Here is a 23417-nt window from a genome sequence, read left to right as displayed (position 1 = left end):
CAGTGCATTATTCATTTTTATACTGCCTGTATTATTTACTCATATAAAGTGGGTCAGACTGATCCTTTTCTTATAGAATTCAAGGTTTTGGAAGTGAAGCTAAGTAAGCACCCAAGATTTCAAGGTAAAAGAATGAGATGGTGCGATGAAAATTCAAGCTTCCCAGCGTTAGAGACCACAGATTTATCCATAACCCTTGAATTATCCCAAAAGCTTTGCTTACATTTGCTCAATAGACGATATAAAATTACTATTGGGGTTTGAGAAAATGCTCTGACCATATCAAGAAGGGCCAGTGAAATGGCTAAGTGGGAAAAGATGCTTGTTGCCAGGCCTGATGACCTAAGTTGGAATCCCGAGACCCACATCGTGGAAGGAGAGAAGTCACTCCCACAAGTTGTCCTCTGACCTCTGCATGTGTATATACACTCACAGGTAAGTAAAATTTAAAATATTAAATTTTATCTAAACAAATAGATGCCACTTTAAAAGATAGTATGGGGAAGTGCTGTACCTAAAAGTATCAGGCACAAACATCACAATTAAAATGGGTCTGTAAAAGGGACGTTAGATCAGGAAATATACAGGTAATGAAGGAAACAATATGCAATGTTACGGGAGCACGAATGTTTTCTGTAACTGAGTTACAAGCTGCAAGTAATTCTGTTGATGTAATGGCTGAATGAAAGCGTTGGTAACAGGGATGACTAGACTAGAAGGGCAAAGGGGGCTAAAAGATGAGTGGTCCTTGGGCCATGCAAAGGAAGTAGAAGGATTCTAAAGTTTCCTATAGCAAATTATGCAATGAGAAGAGAGAATTGGGCTAACAGTAGAGATGTCAATAAGGCTAGTCAGAAAGACAGTGGTGTGGTGGCAGCAATAAAAGGGAACGTTCAGAGGAACACGAGAGGATAAAAGTCAACTGATGACTAACAGGTAATAGTGAGTTTGCTATCTGTTTTAACATAAGCCTTATTTACCGAGTTAGCACTCTGATATAAGGTCAAGCCAATGTGGTTTAGTGTCACTGTGGTATTATAGTCTCAGTAAAATGTCCTGACAACTAACAGCAGTAGGAAAAGACATCTTTTATGGCATGAGCAGAAAGAAGAAAGGTTGGATCGCAAAAGAAACAGAATTCCAATTAAACATAAAATATCTATATTAAATTCCCTTAGGCTAGACAAACGACCATGCTATGAAGTCTGTATATCTGTTTTCTATGTATCTTTTCAAAGTCATAGCTCACATCTTATATGTCAGACTCCAGAGTGGACACACTATAAGACTCCATTTATATGGACTGCAAGAACAAACAAAACTAAGCTATAGTGAAGGAACTCAGAAAAATGGGAGGAGAAGAATGGAGATACTGCTCAGCAGTTAAGAGCACTGCACACAGAGATGTTACATCTTAGCACCTACATTATAGGTGGCTCACAACAACTTCTAACTCCAAATCGAGGGGACCCAGTGTCCTCTTTTGGCCTCCACAGGCACCTACACTCATGTGCACTTACTCGCATACAGATATATAATTAAAAATATTAAAAACAAACATTTTTGGCTGGTGAAATATAGCTCTGCAATTAAGAGTACTGGATTCTGTTCCAGAAGACCCAAGTTCAATTCCCAGCACCGACCTGGTAGCTCATAATCACCTGTAACTCCACTTCTATGAGATGTGTCACCTTTCAGCTTCTGTTGGTACCAGGCATTAAGTGGTACAAAGACATACATACAAACAGAACATCCATTTGCATTTTTTAAAAGCAAGAACTAAAGAGATGAGTTGGCAGTTAAAAGCACTTGATGCTCTTCCACAGCACCTGTGTTTGTTTCCTAGAACCCACATGGTGGCTCACAACCATGGGTAACTCCAGTTCCGGGAAAATGAACTCCTTCTGACTTCTATAGCTACCAGGTATCCACATTGTGTATATATGTACATGTAGGGAAATACACACACATAACTACATGTAAAAAAAGAAAACTGAAAAGTTGTAAAATAAACAAAGTTTTTTTTTTTAGTGGGAGGAGGACTGAATGAAGAGGACACAAAAAAGGTAATTGGGGTGCTTTAATCTCTTGTTATGGTTTGATAAAATGTCACTGGAGAAATCTGAAAGGAGGGGCACATAAGAACTCATTAGACAACTTTTATTATTTCTTATGAGTACAGAATTATTTCAGAAGTATTATTAAAAACAAGAATGGTTAGAATTCACAGTTAATATTTATACTATTTCCCACTATTAGTATTCAAATAGAAAATCAAAAGTGGTCAATGATTTCTAAGTGTTTCAAATAAACCTGTAGCTGGTTTGAAATCAGAAGTGGAAAATATAAAAGTAACCATGAATATTTTTTTTCAAGAAAAGGTTTCTCTGTGTAGCCTTCACTATCCTGGCGTCACTATGTAGACCAGGCTGGCCTTGAACTCCCAGAGATTTGCCTGCCTCTGCCTCCTGAGTGCTGGGATTAAAGGTGTGCACCACCATGACTTCTATACATTACAAACACAAAGAAAATTATAAATTGGCCTAAGTTTAAAGCCAACAAATGACAGGGTTTTATGGATTAAAAAAAAAAAGTCCATGTGCACAGTGGATAACCATTTGAGAGGTAGCGGGAGGGTGGTGATCTGCCACCCAAGGGGACAAGTCTTAGGATAATCCAACCCTACCTTCATTTTGACCTTTGGATTTCAACCTCTAGAACTGTGGAAAAAATGCATTTTGCTTTTAAGCTATCTAGTACATAGTATATGGTACATACATAGTTTCTTGTGGGACAGGAAACAATAATATAAACCCATATATTAAGTTGTCATTGTATACCATAAAATTTAGCTCCTAAAAATTAGCCCTTACAATTACACTGGTCAGTGGCTTTTTAATAAATTTATAGTGCTGCATAATAATTCATACAATCTAGTTTAGAACAATCTAGAACATTTCTATCACCCTTGAAATGTTTGCTCTGCATGCCCCAAGCAAGGATTGGTTTGCCTTTTCTTATATATTTTCTTTTCTAGAATTCCATGTAGGTGGAATCATGCAATATGAAGATTTCTGTATCTGACTTCCTTTCATTTAGCATGCTTTTCTGGCTCACCCATGTCTTAGCATTCTTCAGGAGCTTATATTGCTGAACAAATAGATGTTTGGGTTATTGCCTGGTTGAGGCTATTGCAAATAAAAATTGAGGCTGTTTCAGCTAAAAGATTCATTAAGTGGAGGCTGCAGAAATGACTCAGTGTTTGAAGTATTGTTGTGCAAGCATGAGGGCCCAAGTTCAACCCCCAGAACCTACATTTTAAAAAGCCAGACATGGAGAGTATATGTTATTGCAAGGCTGGGCAAGTGGTGCCAGAAAAATCGCTTGAGCTCACTGGTCAGCCAGTCTAGCTGAATAGGTGAGCTCCAGGTTCCAGTGAGAGACCGTATCTCAAAAATATGTGGATGGCTCCTGGGGCCTCCACATGCACATGCACACATGTACTTGTACAAACCTATGTACTTCTCTGTATATGTACACGTGCACAGACACAAAATTTTTAAAAATTCACATGCAAAAAAAATATGAAGGGATGCTGGAAAAATGGCTCTGCAGTTAAGAGTACTTGCTGCTCTTGCAGAGGATCTGGTTTTAGTTTTTCAGCTCCACATGAGGCCTCATGACTGTATGTAACTAATTCCAGAAGATCTGATTGCGTCTTCTGGCCTCTGAGGGTGCCAGGAATATGCACAGTGCACGCAAATATAAGCAGGCAAACATTTTCACACACACACACTATTTTAAAAATAAAAATAAAATGCAATTTTGCTTGGATAGGTATATAAAAGTAAAATTATCTGGTCATGTGGTAAGTATATGTCTATTTAAGAAGCTAGGAAACTGTCTTTTAAAATGGCGGTACTACACCAGGAATGTAGTCATTCTTCTTAAATTATAGCTGTTTTGATAGGGATATGCCAATAGCTACTAAAATTTCAGCTTAAAATGACTTTGGGCTAATGAGAATAAGCCATGGCCTATATGTTAAAAAAATAAAACAAAAAGAAACCCCAAAACAATCAGAAACAAAAAAACTGGGACTGGAGAGATGGCTCAGTGATTGATAGCTTGCTTGTACTACTCTCCCAGAAGAGCGAGTTTGGTTTGTAAAGCATCCACTTCAGGCTATAAGCCACCTTGACTATAGCCCCGGGAAGGGGGGGGGGGTCTGACACTCTTCTGGCCCCTCTGTGGAGAACTGAAGTCATACGCAGCACACCCACAAACAATTAAAACTAAAAATAAATATTTTTTAAGCAGAGGCCTATAATGAAAGTTTTAAAATTTTGCCAAGGAGTCAATTTCTAGGTTATAAAGAAAAAAGTTAAACTCTTCTTTAGTAAAATACTCATTTATGAATCTCATTCTTTTAATTCCACCCACCCCCCAAAAAAGTTATTCCAAGTTTCAGGATATTTTTAATACTTTTATTAAATGCTTTCTGAATTTCAAAAGAAGATTAAAGAAACCCCTATTGTATAATGAAATTGGAAACTCTCATTTTAACATACATTTAAAGGCTGTAATTGTGTGCTTTACTCTTAATGAGAAATGTAGAATACATAGTTGAGGATTTGGGGCATCACATGTTTGATTTCTTCTCTAAATAACTAAAGATTTATATAATTGTGGTAAAACATGGGAATTAGATGGGAATGTACTGCAATTACCCTGTTATAATTATATATATTGGTCTCTTATAAAATGTTTTTAGCAGAAATCAGATAATATAAAAATTACATAAACCTATGGAAAAGTTTCTATTTGCAATTTGAGGTACAGCTTAAAGGTATAGTACCTGACAATTTTCAAAGTGTAACTGTCTTTTAATTTCATACAGTGATTATATTTTATAATACCCTAATTGACTTTAGACAAGATTTCTACAATCTGTATTTATGCATTGCTCTTTGTCAATCGTGTGAAATTTTTATGGAGTTAACCAGTCCTAAATCCCTCCTTGCAGAAAAACTTGAAATTTTGACTGGTACTGAACCAGAAAAGAAAATAAGCCCCTGAGGCCTGCCCACCTAATACTGTCAGCTGGCCTGGTGTTCCCCCGAGGGACAAAAACAATTTCAATCAATAACACCAGACAGGGCCACCCTGTGACTATGATGGATAAAGAAAAAAAAAAAACAAGATAACTCCATAATTATGTGTGAACACAGACAGAAAATGAATGATAACCCAGACCCAAAAAAAGCGTCAAACTCCCCGTTTCCTGGCTCACAGTGGTAACAGCAGCTTTTCTCCCCATTACAGCAAACAGCCTCTCTCCAGTCTGATCTCTCTGTCAAAGAAATGTGTTAAGATGTACCCAATCATAAAAGCATGCCTGCTTCCTGATAATATCTAATCCAGAACAACTCTTCTTTTCCATAAGTGGCCCCCAACATCCTCAGCCCAAGCTCCAATCTTACCCTATGTCATTTCTGATATCTGCTAAGAAAGCAGTGCATAAGAAACCAACTTGCTCATTTTTTAGGTCAAGGGGCTCAGTGAACAAAATGATTGTCATGCATGACAGCCTGCGTTCTATCTCCAGCCTAGAACACCAGGCATCATGGTACACACTGGAGACAGAAACAGGAGATCACTTAGCCTTGATGGCCCAGCCAAACCTACTCAGTGAACTCCAGATCCTAGTGAGAAACTGTTTCAAAAACCAAGGTGGGTGGCTCCTGAGAAACCATACCCAAGGTTGACCCCTGACTTTCACAAAACATGTACACTCAAGTGCACACATGTTCATGCATGCACCGGTACATGCACATGCACACAAAGTCAAGGCGACCCTAGAGACTGAATTATTTTTATATTGTTCAAAGTAGAAACGTTCATAAAATAATATATAATTAGCTCCCTGTAAACTCAAGGTCAATTCATGTGAAGTTATTAAAATTCTAATTTACTGGTCAGTAGTTTTAATTATAATTATTGTTTAATAAATGAAAAAATAAGGCAGTGTCCCTCAGTCTTAGACCTAGGGGAGGGGAATAGAGTGAAAGCGGGAGGCAGGGAGGAACAGGAGGATACAAGTGATAGGATAACAATTGAGTTGTAATCTTAAATAAATAAAATAGTATTTTAAAGTCCATCTGTACCCCCATAAGATCAACCTTTATCTTGCCACTTTCTATAATAGAATCCTTTATGAAATAGCAAATAAATTATGCTAACTAGCTGCCACTGAAAAATGAAAAGAAATGAGAGCCCAATTGTAGAATCTATGTAAATGGTATTTAACATCCAGACAAAAGTCATAACTTCCAGACATGTAGTCATCTACACATTTCTAAATGTTTTGATATTTTATAAAAGCAGCTAACCATAGGATTACTTATAATAGCAACCAACCATGGGATATCACAAACTGCTAAATACCAAATCTCAGCCCAATGTAATTAAAAACCCTAAGCCCAGTTCTAGGATGAACAAGCATCTAGATGGCCAGAAGTGAAAATCTCTTAGAAATTGCTGGGATTCAGACCTGGAACAAGCAGCTGAGGTGCCTATTTCACATACCAAAGTGGATATGGCCTCCAGATTCTCCCAACATCCCTCAGTCCCTACCTGTTACAGGGCATGGCTGGTACATCCTGCCCTCTACCCTTAACTTTCCAGCCCAGGGATTGGGCTGCTTCTTACCCAGAGGCTCTTTACTATATAATCCAGACATTCCAGTTTGTTCTCTCTCCTCTCCCCTCCCTCCCGCATCTGTGTCCCTCTGTCTCTCTCCCTCTCCCTCTCCATCTCCCTCTCCCTCTCTCCCTCCCTCCTGCATGGGTTTCCTCTCTCTGCATGCCCCGCCCTTGCTTTTCTGCTTTTCTGACTCCCTCTGCATGGAGATTTTCCTGACCTCATTCTTTGGGATGGGGGAACCCGCCCAAGAGCTGACTCCTTTTATATACTTTAATTTGACTTGAATTGGCTCATTTCGGCAGTGAAGAATACCTATCAGAAACAATCTAGTCAGGCCCTACATTTCATGAAGTCAAGGCAACTGACGCTCGGAGATGTAGAATGTCTGCGCTACAGGCACATAGGTTATGGTTCCTTCACTAGAACCAATGCTTCCAACACTCAAGCTCAGATCCTAACTCCTTCTTGCCAATATATGATTCCTTATTTACATACTCAGTACAATTATCTCTGTCTCTTCTTTTTTTTTTTTTAAGATTTATTTATTTATTTTGTATACAGTGTTCCACCTGCATGTATACCTACAATCCAGAAGATGACACCAGATCTCATAGATGGTTGTGAGTCACCATGTGGTTGCTGGGAATTGAACTCTGGACCTTTGGAAGAGCAGCAGGTGCTCTTAACCTCTGAGCTATTTCTCCAGCCCCTCTGTCTCTTCTTAATGAAGGTATTGGGGTGATAGCTGGGAACCATTAAGAGTAAATGATGAATTTTGTGGTTTGAATAACAATCTTTGTTTTCGTTTCTAGTGCTGCGAATTAAACCTAGGGTTTCACTCATGCTAAAAAAGTATCCTACTCAGCTACATCCTTAGCTGTGTTTTATTTTGTTGTTATTGTTGTTATTGATATTGTTTTGACTTGGATTTTGTTTTCTTTTTTCTTTTTTTCTTTTTTTTTTTTTTTTTTTGAGACTGGGCCTTGAGAACTTGTCTAAACTAGCTTTGAACTCACTTTATTTCCCAGGTAGGCTGTAGTCACCTGAGTGGCTGAGATTGCGTGCCAGAGCCACCAAGCTTAGCTGTATTTATGTTCTGAGTTCCAACCTGATTGTGGAGCAGTCTGGCTTTTAGCTTGGTCTATGAGGGCCCTCTTTTCCTCAGCTGAAGTCAGTGACATCAATAGCCTTCTCAGAGTTGGGAAATATGAACCAAATTGCTTTACCTATTTGTATCAATCACCCCAGTCCTATGGGTTTTAAGCAAGCAAGGCTTTCTCAACAGGAGTACGACTGGCATTCTAGGGACAGTGATTCTGTGCAGTACATGGTTGCCTGTTTCACATGGCAAAGAAGGGCAATACCTTGGCACCCAGACCTCCCAGTAAGTATTAGTGCATGAATGAGGCAGTTTATAACATCAATTTTAATGCAAGAAAAACCCTGATAAAATATCAAAACGCTAAAGATGGGGAAAAAACATCAATACTGCTAAGCCGTTTACCTCAGGTTAATTGTGGATCTCATGGCACGTTTACTGATCCTATCATTGTTTACAATGCTATTTTGCTAATCTTGACTTTTTTGGATTAATTTTTAAGTACATTATAACAAATATTATCGAGCATGATTGCTAAATTTGGGGCCTCCATTGAATGGAGAACCCAAGACAAGTACTTCTCCTACCTTGTCCCGGTCCAACCTTAAGCTTTGTGGCAAACCGGAACACCTCTACCACATTTTCAAATGCCTGTATAGGTTGAGAACTTCTGAACTAGGGCCTGCTTTTTCTCACATAAGAAGTCTAGAGAAAGTCAGTCCAGGCCTGACATGGCATCTCTATGATACCAAAAAGGATGTAGGGTCCAATTATCTCTACAGTACTCTGAGTATGGCTCCCAGAGCTGAAGAATTATGTACTAATTAAGACAAGAAAAATCACACCAGCTGAGGCTGACTCTTTTCATTAGAAAAACAGTAACTGTCCCAGGGGCCCAGCCAAGAATCCTTAACAAATATATCATTAGTGGGAAGTCATATGTATCATTGACTAGAAATGAGTTGCATAGACAGCCATAGCTACAAGGAACCTAGGAGGTAAACAGCTTTAAATAATCACATTTCCAGCCTGAATAAAACTGATAGTCCACCTGTAAAAAAATTAAGTGAAAATTAATGATGGGTGACTGGCAATACATGTTCACTGCAGGGAGCATGCAGGATAACACATACTGGCTCTTTTTTAGCAACTGCAAATAGAACTTTATTGATCAGGAGATGTTCTGTCTAACTAGAGCATTTTGATGGTCACTTTTAGAATCACAGATAGAAACTGTGATATTATCCTAGGCTGAACTAACAAAAGTGGGGCCTGAGACAGGGATTTACGCACAAGTGCTTTATCTTGAGAGAAAGTCATAAGGAAGGGACAAAAAACATGAAAGGGAAATGGGCCTAGCAAGCTATATTCACAGATGAGGATGAACACTGGCTGATGCACAAGGGAGCCTAAATCACTGCATTGGGTTGTCTCACCTTGAGGGGATGAATCAGAAGAACCCCTTGGCTTTAATTAATCTTGGTAGCTCCTAGAGAAGGGCTAGGGTGTGTCCGGGTGCTTCAACTTCTATCAGCCAAGCCTTCAGATAGGATTACAAGTGTAGGGTGGACATCAATAACATTTACTTACAGATACTATTTGAATATGGTCTCCCAAGAATTGCCTTCACTTTTACTTTGTATTACTTGAGAGGATAGCCTTGCATATATCTCTGGGATTAAGAGCTATTGGAAAAGCTGGCAACAAACTGAAAGGGTTTCATTTTAAGAAAACAAATGATTAACAGGTGTTGACTTGTTTTGCTGAGCCATTAATGGAGGAAGCACTTTATGATTTGCTCTGGGTATTAACTAGGATCTGCTGGGTAGCTCACAATCTTGTCAGGACACATTAATATCTCATAGTCTTAGGGTCTCATTTAAAGCTCAATGAATATTTAACTGATGTTGACCAACAAAATAAGCAAAAGAATTATGTTGCATTTAGTCAGATGTGAAATAAGCAAGCTCTTCATTTTCTCAAGCCATCTGAAGCTAATATAATTCCACCTTCATGAAATATTCTGCATAATTTTATAAGTACTTACTAGCCTACAAAATTGTCTTGAAAGGCATATATTAAATATTGAGAAAAATATGAAACAACATGAATTTTCAAAGTTACATGCAAAAGGATGGTGCAGGCTCTATTACTCTTTCCACAGTCGATTAAAAGTATTGTCAACAACCTCTGTTTGACTTAAGAAGGAAAAATATAATCTTTTCTTTGCCTTTGTAAATTAAATAATCTGTAAGATACAGAATTACAGGAACCCATGAATAACTGCTCCAAGTCAGCCAGAAATTGTTTTTGAGCTCTAAGTCCAGTACAAAACCAGCTATGGAAAAACAATTTTAAAGAAATATTGGCCCATGTTGAAAATCAAGCTGCTTTCCCAGGGAAGAAGCCTCCCTGTAGTCTGTTACTTACTCTCGTAAGTATCAGAACTGGGCTTCAAATAATGTGTGCTTTAACTGATATACAATATAACAGACGACATGGGGATGTGTCACTTCTACCATATTTCAGGACATTTTGATTAGAATCAAAATGTTGCCAACCAATCCATGTTAAAACCTACTAAAAAATATAATCACTTGGTAAGTTGAACATATTGTGATTTGGATTCTTTATCTAGTCCTGAATTCTTTTCTTTTTAGCTTACAGGGAGGGCCTAAAATAATATAACAGGTTCTTTTTTGAGAACAAAGCATGAGCTGTGATTAGAATTGTTGTAAACATGGCATAACCATATGCTACACTATAGAAAATAACCACTTGCCTTGGGTTTCTTTCCTTTCATCTTTATCCCTGCTGTAGATACTAAAAGGCTGGGGGTGTAATCAATGGCAGAGTGCTTGCCTAACGAGTCAATTCTCATCATTAGAGTGAGGAAAGAGAAAAACACTGGAAAAGACACAAGATTGCATTCTCTCTTTTTACTATTGGTTGTATCTCTGTGTGTTTTCTTTGCAAACATATACTTTAATAATTCATAAACCAGGCCCGCGTGCTGCAGCCCGCACCGCTGCTGGCCGCGCCGCCATTGCCGCTGCTGCTGCCGCCGGGCTCACTGGCTGGTCGGCTGCTGACGCCCTGGCTCCTGCCTGAGGAAAGGACAGCCAGCGCCGCCGCCCTGGGCACCAGCTCCGCGTCCAGCCCTGCCACGAATTGTCATTACAAGGAGCTAGGGAGTGAGGAGGAGCTCAGGAAGGCCTATTGGAAGCAGGTCCTGAGGTGGCACCCGGATAAAAATCTGGATAATGCCGCAGAAGCAGCTGAGCAGTTCAAGTTCATTTAAGCTGCACACAACGTGTTGAGTGACCCTCAGGAAAGAGCATGGTATGATAATTACAGAGAGGCCTTACTTAAAGGAGGGCTTGATGGAGAATATCAGGATGACAGCTTAGATTTGCTTTGTTATTTCACTGTTACCTGTTACTCTGGTTATGGAGACGATGAAAAGGGTTTCTATGCAGTGTATCGTGATGTCTTTGAGCTGATTGCAAAAGAAGAACTTGAATGTATGTCAGAAGGAGATGTTGAGGATTTTCCAGCCTTCGGCGACTCGCAGAGTGACTACAACGCAGTGGTGCACCCTTTCTACACTTACTGACAGAATTTTACTTGGAAGGAAGAATATGATATGCGGCAAGCCTCAAACCGCTGGGAAAAAACAGGCAATGGAAAAAGAAAACAGAAAGATTCGAGACAAAGCAAGGAAAGAGAAAAATGAGCTGGGGCGCCAACTCGTGGCCTTCATTCGTAAGCAAGATAGAGGAGCAGAATGCAGAGAAGGCCAGGAAGGCGGAGGAGATGAGGAGGCAGCAGACGTTGAAGCAACCCAAAGTGGCAGAGCAGTAGTACAGAGAGCAGAGCTGGATGACTATGGCCAGTCTGGAGAAGGAGCTCCAAGAGATGGAAGTATGGTACGAGAAGGAGTTTGGAGATGGGTCAGATGAAGATGACATTTAGGAACAGGAGCCCAAAGATGGATTGAATGGTAAAGACAGCGATGAGGCTCAGGAGGCTAGGGTTTATGATGACCTTTACTGCCCAGCTTGTGACAAATCCTTCAAGACAGAAAAGGCCATGAAGAATCACAAGAAGTCAAAGAAGCATCGAGAAATGGTTGCCTTGTTAAAGCAGCAGTTAGAGGAGGAGGAAGAACAGTTTTCAGGAGCTCATATGGGTGAAAACTCACTGAAATGCCAATTCTGAGGAAGAAATGGAAGATATACCAAAGCAAAAGCTTTCTAAAAACAAAAGAAAAAGAAACAGAAATCAGCACGGAGTTATGATGACAATTTCAATGAAAATGGAACTGAAGAAGGAGGAAAGGTTGATCCAGAAGATACTAAGTTAAGTGAAGACAATGCCAAAGAACTAGAAAATAGGCCCGAAGAAAATGTCTGTATCTCATAGACCACAGAAGTCTCTGAGGATCTAAAAAATGAAGCTAAAAGTGGTCCTAAATCCAAAGGAAAGAAAACCAAAGATGTGAAAAAAATCTGTCAAAATACCTGCTGAACCACAAACCGTGAGTGATGGCCTCATCAGTTGTGCAGCCTGCCATAGTGAGTTTGCATGCTGGAATAAACTGTTTGATCACCTAAAGGCTACTGGTCATGCAAGAGCAACTTCAGCTACGTCATCTTTAAACAGTGTAACAAGTAGTCAGAATAAAAAAGAGAAGCATAGAAACAGATAGAAATCCTGCCAATTCCTTTTGTTTTTTTAACTGTCTCTAGATTCTCAAACCAAAAACTGAACTGAAATAATCTAGAGTTAAAATTTCTGTGATCTGCAATTTATTGCATTGTGGAAGATTATTTTTATCTTATAAAGACTTTTTTTTGTTTAATATATATTTTTAAACACTTCACTAGTGGTTGAATTCTACTTTGCCATCTGAATTCACTTGAATGTTTCACGACAGGTAAATATTATAAATGTGTATCTGGATTTCTCATGTGAATAGAAATGTACATGGAAAATTAAATTATTTTGACACAAAAAATAATTCATAAACCAGGTGTAGTGGTACACATATGTAATCTCATCACTCAGAAGACAGAGGCAGGAGGATCAGGAGTACAAGTCCAGTATTGGTTATATAAATGATAAGTACATTTAGTGTGCAACAAAGAAAGCATTTTCTTCAATTCCTATTTAACGCCATATTTAGAACATACAAAATTAGTTAATGGCAAAAATGACACAGTGACCTGACTCTTAAAATACTGCTTTCAGAGAAAGAGATGAGATAAAGGTTGACAAACATTAGTTGGAAAAGTATTTGGTGCCGTACAACAAAAGCACCCTGTCAGAAGCAACAGAGCAAGGATATTTTTCTTTCTTTAGGGTAGCTTTGCTGTTGAATTCGTCTTTTTTTCCCCTCTAATGCTAGGCAGAAAGTAGCCATGGTTAAAGGATACAAAATTAAAGTTGGACAGAAAGAGTACATTCCAGATATGTATCACATTGCACAGTTGTAGTAGAAGTTTTGGTTTCTTTAAACTCAGTTATGTTGTATAAACATGTTTTTCTTTAAATTGCAAGTGTGGGATATAGGGCTGCCTTAGTTTATCCACAGCTGTTAACTATAATTGCCTCCTGCGGTTTGGAGAGAGGCATGGTCTTTGTCAGCTGATAACAGCCTCATGAGACTCAGAAAGAAGCATGGTCTTTGTCAAGTACAGATAGTTTAATTCTGAGGACTCTGAAAGGGTATAAATACCAGAGCCCAGAAAGAGAAGAGGGACGTTTTAAAGAAAACTTCGAGGAGACAATAGGACGATAGGGGGGAAGAAGGCTGTTGCTGTTGCTGTTTGCTGATTAGAAGGACTACTGGATATACTGATAACTGAGATTGGTATTGCCCTCAAAGAACCCAATGATCCTACCCAGCCAGAAGTAGTAAAGAGACTTATGCCCCCTGCTCCCCACTAGCCTTCTTTCTCTCCTACCTAGTGTTGTGGAGTAGGAAAAAAGGAAAAAGTATAAGAAATCTAAAAATAGTTTTAAAAGTATGTAATACACAGTGGCTACAGATAATAGTAATGTATTATGTACTTACCAAGAGAGTAGATCTTAAGCATTCTTAGCTGGGCATGATGGCTAACACCTCTGATGAAGCACTTTGGAGGAAGAAGCAGGCCACCCTGGCCTATATGGTATTCGAGATCAACCTAGTCTATATGATTAGTTTTAGGCCAGTCAAGACTATATAGTGATTCCCTGTCTTTAAAAACAAAGTAAAATGCCAGGTGCAGTGGTGCACACTTTAATCCCAGCATTCAGGAGGCAGAGGCAGGCATATCTCTGTGAGTTCGAGGCCAGCCTAGTCTACAGAGTGAGTCCAGGACAGCCAAGGCTACACAGGAAAACCCTATCTTAAAACAAACAAACAAACAAAAAACTTCTTACTATGGAAAGCCTGAAGTAATAACATGTTAATTTGATTGGCTTAGCCAGTCCACGTTGAGTACCTATTTCAAAAACACATATGGTACATCCTAAATATATAGTCATCCCTTGGTATCTGCAGAGAATTGGTTCCAGAGATACACAAGGATGTTGTAGTCCATTACATAAATAGTGTAATGTTTGCTTAAAACCTCTGCACAGCCTCATATTTAAACTCATCTCTGGATAACCTATGATACCTAGTGCAGTGCAATGCCAAAGGAGATTATTTAGAGAATGATACCAAACAAAAAGCCCAGGTATACCCAGCACAGATGTACCCTACTCCAAATATTTTGGATTGTAAGTTGGTTGAATCCGTATCTCTGGATCCTGCTGACAAAGAAGGCCCACTGCACACATTTTTATTTGTTAACTTACAAAAAAATATTGGGAGAAATAATATGCACAAAGGCAATATGTACAAAGGCCAAAAATTAAAATAACATTAATATAAATATTAAAGATGCTTATTTTCTCTTAGCTACATGTAAAACTTGAAATTTGAATGTCTCCCCAATGTAATGTGACTTACCTGCTTATCAAAAGCCGCCCAGGATGGTGCATCAGATCCATCTCCTTTGGGATATACGCTGTGTTTGGGCTTTATCTTTTGCCCAGGTAGCAGCTCTCCACCTATTCCAGGCTTCTCTTCACTTACCAACATCATGACTTTGTTGCAAAATCCCCAATGTTGGGATTTATGGAACTTTTCCTTTCCCATCTGTGAGTACAACCAATAACAATAATAAATTAAAAAGTGTCCAAAGCTACTATTTCTGATTCCTCTTACAGTAAAGACTTTTCTAACATAAGCACGTTTCCCCTGTTTATTTTTCCCATCACAAAAGGCAAGTGAAGTGTCAAGTAACTGTAAGAAATCTCTATCCATAAAGGTGTGTCACATTCTAAATTCAGTTTATTTTAACTAATTTAAAACTTTGAAAAGCAGTAAGAATAAAGCTAATATTCTATGCTATTTACAATATTTCAGAATAATTATTACTGCAAGTAAACATTTAGAACACTGGTTTGTTAATTGTTTTGTTTTATTTATTTGCAAATAATGCAGAGCAGGAAAGCACTTATTTATTTCAGAGAAGAAAGCCACTGTTTTTCACAGAAGCATAAGTACTACATTTATCAAAACAGAAAACAAAATTTTGTCCTCATCAACAATAATATAAAGGGAAATTCTTCATAGCTGACATTCTCCTAATTGTGAGACCTTGCCTCCCACTAGTGTGTGTGTGTGTCTGAGAGAGAGTGGGGGAGAGGGAGAGGGAGAAAAAGAAATGTGGACAGAGAGAACACACAAGTAATGCCAGGAGTTGACAAGGATGAAGGCCAAACAATCCACATGTGTTGCTACTGACAAAATCAAGGACAACCAGTGGAAACATAGACGTAGCAACTCCCACCAAGGTGAAAAGTATGTATGTTCCATGGCATCTGAGAGCTGCTGTAAACACAAGGGTCTGGATACCAAATGCCTTTCAGTGTTTAAAAGAATGATAAATGATAAACAATCCCAATGACTGCCTATTGCAGGAAAGGTACCTCAATTGTGTTTGATTTATATTAAAATGTCTACAAAACATATATTGATATAGTCAAGTGTCAAAATGTGTCATGCCTCTCCCCCGCTAAATGACATGTAGTAAAAGGGCTGTTGAGTGATCTTTCCTGGGGAGATGCATAGAAACATATATTTTTCTAGAGAGGGCACTGACAGACCAAAATTATGAGTCCATCTAAGTTCAACTTGATGAACTGATGAGTTTGTTGGGGTTATGTATGCTCAGTGAGTCCTGAGCAGCTGCATCTCCCAGAAGCACCACCCTGATATGAATGATGACTCATAGAAGCTGTATCAATGGAGTGGTATCCTTTCCATGGTTGCTAAACAGGCAGTACTCTTAGCACTTCCCAAGACCACATGAGGTTGGGGCAAGACTGCATGCAGCTGTAGGGAGTAGGGAGGCGTGGATTTTGGAGTCTCGGGTGAAGGATTCTTATTCCTGTTAAGAACAACTGTTAGTAGATCTGATCTTCTGAGGGTCTCTGCTGGCATTCACTATCTCTCTGATTTCGAGATAAAAATGGCAGAATTCTATAACACGGACATACAAAAAGTAATAATCCCACATATATGAACATTTTGAAATGCTAGTATATATATGTGTGTGTATATATATACACATATATAATTAACTATGGATTGTATATGCACAGAAATAATAACCAGCAAAGTCACAATTATATAATGCCCATAACAATATGCAGTACAATCATATATGATACAAAATAAATGTCCACATGCAACATGACTTTATATAAACAATAAACATTTCAAGTACAATTAAAGCCCCACATGAGTTCCTGTCCTTTGTCAGAGCAGTAGATAGGAGTCAAAAGAACTTCATTTCTCTTATGGTGTAGATAACTTGGAAGAACTTAGAAGGGCCCAGGCAGTCCTATAATGGGAGGCAAGGACCATGACAGCTGTCAAGGGCAGAAAACATCTCTGCTCTAAGGCTAGGGGAGGAAACCCATAGGCGATAATGATTCAGATTGTTAACTACATATATGTAGCCTAGCCCTGTTCTTTAGAAAATCAATTGCCAACACCTCTGTTATACCTCCTCCATCACGGCACATTCATACTCACACAACCAGGTTATGGTGAGTCTGTCCTGAATCACCAACCAAAGAGCCAGGTAGAAACTAGGTTTGTCAAAACAACAGGTTGAATAATAGATTTTCATAACCATGTTCCTCCTTTTGAAGTGATTAATTTCAAGTCACCACAAATACTTCAAACCAATACAATGGGGTTTTTGTTTTATTTTGCTTTTTTGTGGGGGAACTTTTTTATTGTGTTTTGGTTTTGTTCTGAGGCAACATCTGACCCAAGAAGGAATCAAATTAGTAATCCTTCTATCTCAAAATCTTGGGTAGCTGGGATTACAGGCAAGAAACACTCCAGCAAACATTTAAGAATTCCTATACCATTTGTTTTGTGTCAGACATAGGAATCAGAATAAGCCTAGGACTTAGTTGCTTTCTTGAAGAAACTCAATCTTAACTGATAAAACAAGATTTAGACATAGAAAACAAACAGAAAGAAAGTACAGTTGCCATTTTTGAGCCTATAAGCCAAACCATACATTAAGGTTTTATTATATACTACTGTCTTGCTTCACTGTATCAAAACTATTAGCTCAGTCTCATTTATATCATGTTCCCTGGAGGAAAGCAATACATTAATATACTGCAGGTAGCACAGTAACATGATGCCGGCACCAGAGTTTACTTTCATGTGGCATTCCACTCTGATTAGCTTGTCTAGCCACAGCTGAATATTGCTGAGCTGAAATAGGATTGGGGTGCCATAGACAACAGGCTTCTGCTCCAAGGTTGGAGGATGGGATAAATCAGGAAAAGAGGAGACAAGAAATGAGACAATAGTCCCAGCAGGACAATGAGGCTCTGAGTGTAAGGACAAAAACAAAACAAAAAACCAAGTTAAAGTTTGACAGGAAGGTGCATTGGAGTAGAATATCTAATGAGGTCCATAATACGGAAAACAATATACTGGAATACCTTAATAGTCTCTTTCACCAAGCTGAAAGAATAGTCAATGAATCACCATCTATTTTTAGTAATACACATAAAGATTAAGTCATAGTCAGCCTCCTATTCTCTGAAGAGCTTTCCCAATGATTTATAAGTCTCTTTCATGGATCCTGCTTTCCACAGTCCAAAAATCTTTGCCATTGTTGGAAGGCTTCACTCATTGACTTGACCCACAGAAGGTCTGTATGTATCCTCCCCTTTGGTCAGATCATTATCTATGTTTCATAACCCTTAAGAAAACATATTTTATAAAAGTTTTGTAAATCTCAAGAGCTACCTTGAAGCCCATTCAGAGTCATGGCCCTGGTCAGGTTGTTCTACATAAAGCCTTATGTATAACCTAATGCCCTACTACATTGTCATCTTTCCCATAAGCATCATGAGACCATCTGCTTTGTGCTGAGTTATGTAGACTCCAGGAACATGGCTTGGGCAAATCTCAGCTGTCAATTATAGACTAGAACCATTGAGAGCTTTAGGTTTAGCAATAGCTTCTTAGAAGTGACAAAGCAAACACCACAAGGGAAAAATAAATTGGACAGTATCAAAATCAACAAGGCAGGTGCATTAAACTATGTATCAAGGGAGAAATAAAGCCAACAGAATGGAGAAAATATTTGGAAGTCATCTTACGTGGCCAGAACCAAAAATATATGAAGAACTTATACAAATCAGCAAAAACTGAAAGAATCCAATTTTTAAATGAGTAAAAGACTTAAACATTTCTCCCAAGAATATATACTGATGTCCATCACACACGTGGAAGGATATTGTCCAGACCAACCTGAAATTCCTGGATTCAAAAGATTCTTTTGCCTCAGCTGCTCAAGTAATAAGGGGAGAGGTATGTACCACCATATCCAGCTTAGATGGTACTATGCTATGTCTACGTAATACACTGCTGCAGATATAGGAAGTCCAAAAATGTTGAGTAATACATTAAATGGACACCCTAATGAAAACTTTGAGCTGGGTAAAACAATCAGGAAGGAGCCATTAGAGATTTCCCAAAAGATTCAGGCTGTTCTAGCTTCCGTTCTGTCCCTATGATTAAAGTACTTTAACCAAACACAACCTAGGGGAGGAAAGAGTTTATTTGGCTTATACTTCTAGGTCCCAGTCCATATGAGGAAAGTTAGGATAGGAACTTAAGCAGGAACTTGAAGGCATAAGCCATAAACATGGCTTGCTGACATGCTCAGTCACTGCCTCACGCTTGGCTAGCTTTCCTAGTATAGCCCAGGACTACCTGCCTAAGAGCTCCCCACAGTGGGCTGGGCCCTCCTAAATCAATCAAGGCAACCAAGATAATCTCTGACTGATGTGCCCACAGGACAGTCTGATTGAGGAAGGCCCTCAATTGAGACTCTTCTTTTGGATGACTCTAGTTTGTGTCAAGTTGACAGTTAAACCCATCTATAAGACACAGGGACCAGATAAGGTAACACGTCTGATGACAGATTGGCAGGATAGACTTAAAGGCAGATGCTCATCTGAAGATAAAAGATTTGTAAAAAGATACAGCCACCATGTGGTTAAATGAAGCTCTTAAGGCAAATTAAATCCTAGCATTTCTACCTGAACTAAGAAATCCTCCTCCCAGGCAGGGATGTCTCAGGCTGGGTAGCAGAGTGTTTACCTTATGCATAAAGTCTGGGGTTTTCTAGTCCCCAAACTATAAAAAAAAAATCTTTTATAAATGTAGTAGCACTTACATCCCAGGGTTAACCAAGAACCGTATAACTGGGCTTAAGGTCCACTCAGAGAGAGGAGGACTTCATGCCTGGTACTGTAAACCTAGCCAACTACCCTTCATTTGTAAGACTACAGACCCAAAGGAGAACCTATTGCCTCCTCACTAAACCAGTACAAATTTCTAACTACAGTATATAAATACTTATTCTTATATCCACAGGTAAAAATAGCCCCACCCAGCATCAAAGAAGTTTCTTTTAACAGCAGAGATCATTATTAAAAATCCATAACTAGTCTAAATGCACAGATCAGCTGACCAAGGGTGGCTGTCCCAAGTTAATACATTTACAACACAACTCCTATGCTGAAGGCTCAGGAAACATCAAGGAATCAGGTCAGAAAGATTATAAAGAGCCAGAGGACCAGGACATCTGCTTCAAGATAAAATCTTCTTTAAAAACAAAAAGGACATGAAGTGGAGGAGAGGAGAAGGAAAAGTGGATCTCAGGGGAGTTAAGGGGAGGAGTGGAGGTTAAGGTAATCAAGGTCCTTTGTAAAAATTCTCAAAGAATAAAAAATTCTCAAAGAATAAAAATATAATATTAAAAAAAATTTTTAATCCCTGCACACAAACATTGAGGTCCTATTTCCAAGTATGATGCCAGAGAATTCCATTCTATCTTCTCCCATTCAGTGAAGGGAGAGAAAGTCTCAGTTTGACAGCACAAGACTGACATAATTGTAGGCTATGAAAACACTTCCCTAACTACAAAAAAAGCAGGCCTTAGACTCATAGCATCAGGTTTAAAGACACCATTTTGGTTTACCATTTTCCTTACTATGATCTTATACTTTTATAAAGTGAATCTAGTTTCCACTTTTATTGTGATGCAATTTGCAGAGAGTTATTAATTATAAAATGGATTTATTGGACTGTAGATAGCTTTATTTTTAATCCTGAAGGTGACTTGCATGATGCCAAAGTTTGTCAGTCCCTCACTCCCTGGGACAACTGCCACAGAAATAAGCAAGCTGAAGAAACTAAGAGAAGCTCAGCATGGTATGTCACATCTGTAATCCCAGCATTTGGGAGGCCAGGATTTGAGACCATCCTGAGCTACATTTCAACTCCCAGATCAGCCGATGCTACAGAGTGAGCCCATTTCATACTAAAGAAAAGAACCCAAAAGGAGGACAGAAATTTGGGTAGAGGCAAGAGTGGTCGTGGCAGCAATGTAACCCTCAGAAGCTTTGTCTTGTCCTGTGTGTATCAGCATAGCAAAGATTGCTAGGAAAGATAGAATGAGGATGCTGAAAAGACACAGTCCAGAAGACAGATTAAGTGGTGGAAGCCAATACAGCTGAGGAAGCAAGAGAGACTACAATCAATTAGCAGTCACTACACTCAGACTCTGCCTCTCCTTGAATTATGGCTTTATTTGTGTTTCTGGCGCCTGGGCAAACAGCTTTACCCCTCCTGTGGATTTCTGGGTAGACATACATAAAGATACTCAAGTGCTAGACATCACAGACAGACAGAGCCTCCTCTGACCAAGAACCTTCTTTCTGTCACAGTCTTCACACCCTCCTACTTTCCACCTTCAAGTACCCCCAGTAGTAATCTTCCCTCCCCAACAGTGCTTTCTCCCACCATTCCCTCCTGTACTCTAGATTTCATGGCTACCTTACTTCCTTATTTGGCCTTACCTTGACAGACGCCACACACATCTAGCTTTACACAGGCCTAGGGAGCAAAAACTGAACACATCACAAATATGGGCTTGCTATATGACTTAGAGGGTAAAGGTGCTTGCTGCTGAGACTGAGACCTTGAGTTCAATCCACAGTACTCACATGTTCGCTGACCTCCAGACATGTGTCATGGCATACATATTATGCCCTCATTAAAAAAACAATAAATAAAGCCATGAGCTCCACTAAATGGACTTCAGAAGCTATGAGACAAAATATGGATGCCCTCACCCCCGACACACATTGGGTGTGTGCACTACAAAACTACTACACTGGGGATATTGTGACAGTCCTGGCAAGATGTGATGTTTGCCCAAAGCAGATGCCTGGAAGTAAGGACAATGAAAATGTAGAACATAAAGGGTTTATGGCTAAATTAGATAAGGGGTACAGAAAAAATGGGCCACATGGCTAATAACCACAAATACTTTGGCCTGAGAAAGGGGGCATGTAGAGCTTTACATACTGGGATATGAAACAGAGCCCAAATGTCACACAGGGATCCAGAGTTCTACTTTGCCCAAGTTAACTTTGAGACAAGCATGTAGAAATGTTGATTAGCAAGTGATGGTGTGAGTCTGAAGTCTAGAGAAGAGTGTAAAGCAAGATATAAAAAGGTGACACGTGACAGCTGATGGCTAGAATTTAAAGCAATCTAATACTGGATTGAATGATGATGCAGTAAAGAAATCCAAGACAGAACCTTAAAGTTTAAAATTTCGCCAAGTTACAATTCAGAGAGATGGTATAGAATTAGCAAAGCAGACCAAAAAGGACTGACTATCTACAAGACATGAAGAAAACAGGACAGTTCACTGTCCTGGAAACTATAAAGAAAGCATTTGAAAGAGGATATGATTAATTAGGTTAAATGCCAATGATAAACCAAGTGAAGACGAGCCTTGAAATTTTACCCTGGATTTGTGCAACAAAGAGATAATCATAACCTTAATGCTTTTGGCAGAGTCACGAGGACAGAAATACCCTCAGAGCCATATGTTTTTGTTTTGTTTTTATTGTTCTATGTAAGATATTGCAAATCAAAACTCTTGTGTTTCTAGTATTTATAATTTCCTTAAAATAACCAAAGCTCAGAAGAATGTAAGAAATAAATAAAAGATTGTCAAAACACCATCTCTTCTTGAAGTCTTTCTTGGCTGCCAGAGGCAGAATATTCTGTCCCTGCATTGATTTTTCTACTAATATCACGAAGGTCACTCTAGCTTTAATCATTTTACATACTCACCCACTGACTCCACTAGTATTACCCAGGCCAGACATAGTACCTAGTGGACAGAACATGAGGATGTTTTGTTTTGTTTTGTTTTTTATAACAAACAAGGCCCTTGAAAATAGCAGTGGTACTGTGACAGGGCAAGACAATGCAAAGGGCCTTCATCGTGTATGCTTGCTTAGGCCATTTCAATTTTAACTAGAGTTTGATCTCCTTGATAAGGAATCCCATGAAAACTTAGCAAAACTCTATTCTATGAACCAAAGGCCAGGATGTCCTGGCTAACTTAGCTTCTTTTAAACTGCCTGTTTGTGTGGAAGTCCCTCCAGCTGTTTATCTCAGCTTCTGTTAGGTTTTTTTTTTTTTTTTTTTGAGACAAGGTTTCACTGTGTAGCCTTGGCTGTCCTGTACTCACTTTGTAGACCAGGCTGGCCTCGAACTCACAGCGATCTACCTGCCTCTGCCTCCCAAGTGGTGGGATTATAGGTGGGCCCCACCATGCCTGGCACTCAGCTTCTGTTAAACTGCTTACTTCAAACTATTTAATTCTCTGAAGGTATTTACAGCTGACTTTTTTTTTTTAAACCCCATGTTCTAGTGTGGGGTCACAACTAGGTCCTGGAACACATGGGTGTGGTCCCAGCTAGCTGGAATAAAGACTTTCAGTTGACTATAAACTGTGTCGGACTGGTTGTCTCTAGTGGGCTACCCTAAACAGTACAAAGGGAAACAAATCATTGCATAAGACTTATATGGGATCCATCCATTCACCAAATGAGCCACAGCTTCAAGTCCATAATTTCTAGATATCCATCTGTGTACTTA

At 39.1% G+C, this 23417-nt stretch overlaps 1 protein-coding gene and 1 pseudogene across 1 annotated transcript in view; one reads left to right on the top strand and one right to left on the bottom strand.

The window, feature by feature from the left end:
- Efhc2 (EF-hand domain containing 2) overlaps window positions 1-23417 on the bottom strand; it is a 161970-nt gene that overhangs the window by 123185 nt on the left and 15368 nt on the right. Inside the window, exon 2 of the mRNA XM_051140984.1 lies at window positions 14808-14996. Coding sequence (XP_050996941.1) covers window positions 14808-14996 — 189 coding nt within the window. The remainder of the gene's footprint in view (window positions 1-14807; window positions 14997-23417) is intronic.
- On the top strand, window positions 7913-12681 carry LOC127184577 (dnaJ homolog subfamily C member 21-like; annotated as a pseudogene).

This window comes from Acomys russatus, chromosome X (assembly GCF_903995435.1).
Source record: "Acomys russatus chromosome X, mAcoRus1.1, whole genome shotgun sequence".
Lineage (NCBI taxonomy): Eukaryota > Metazoa > Chordata > Mammalia > Rodentia > Muridae > Acomys > Acomys russatus.
Note: the sequence above shows the minus strand (reverse complement) of the source record. Positions and strands in the feature narration are given on the sequence as shown.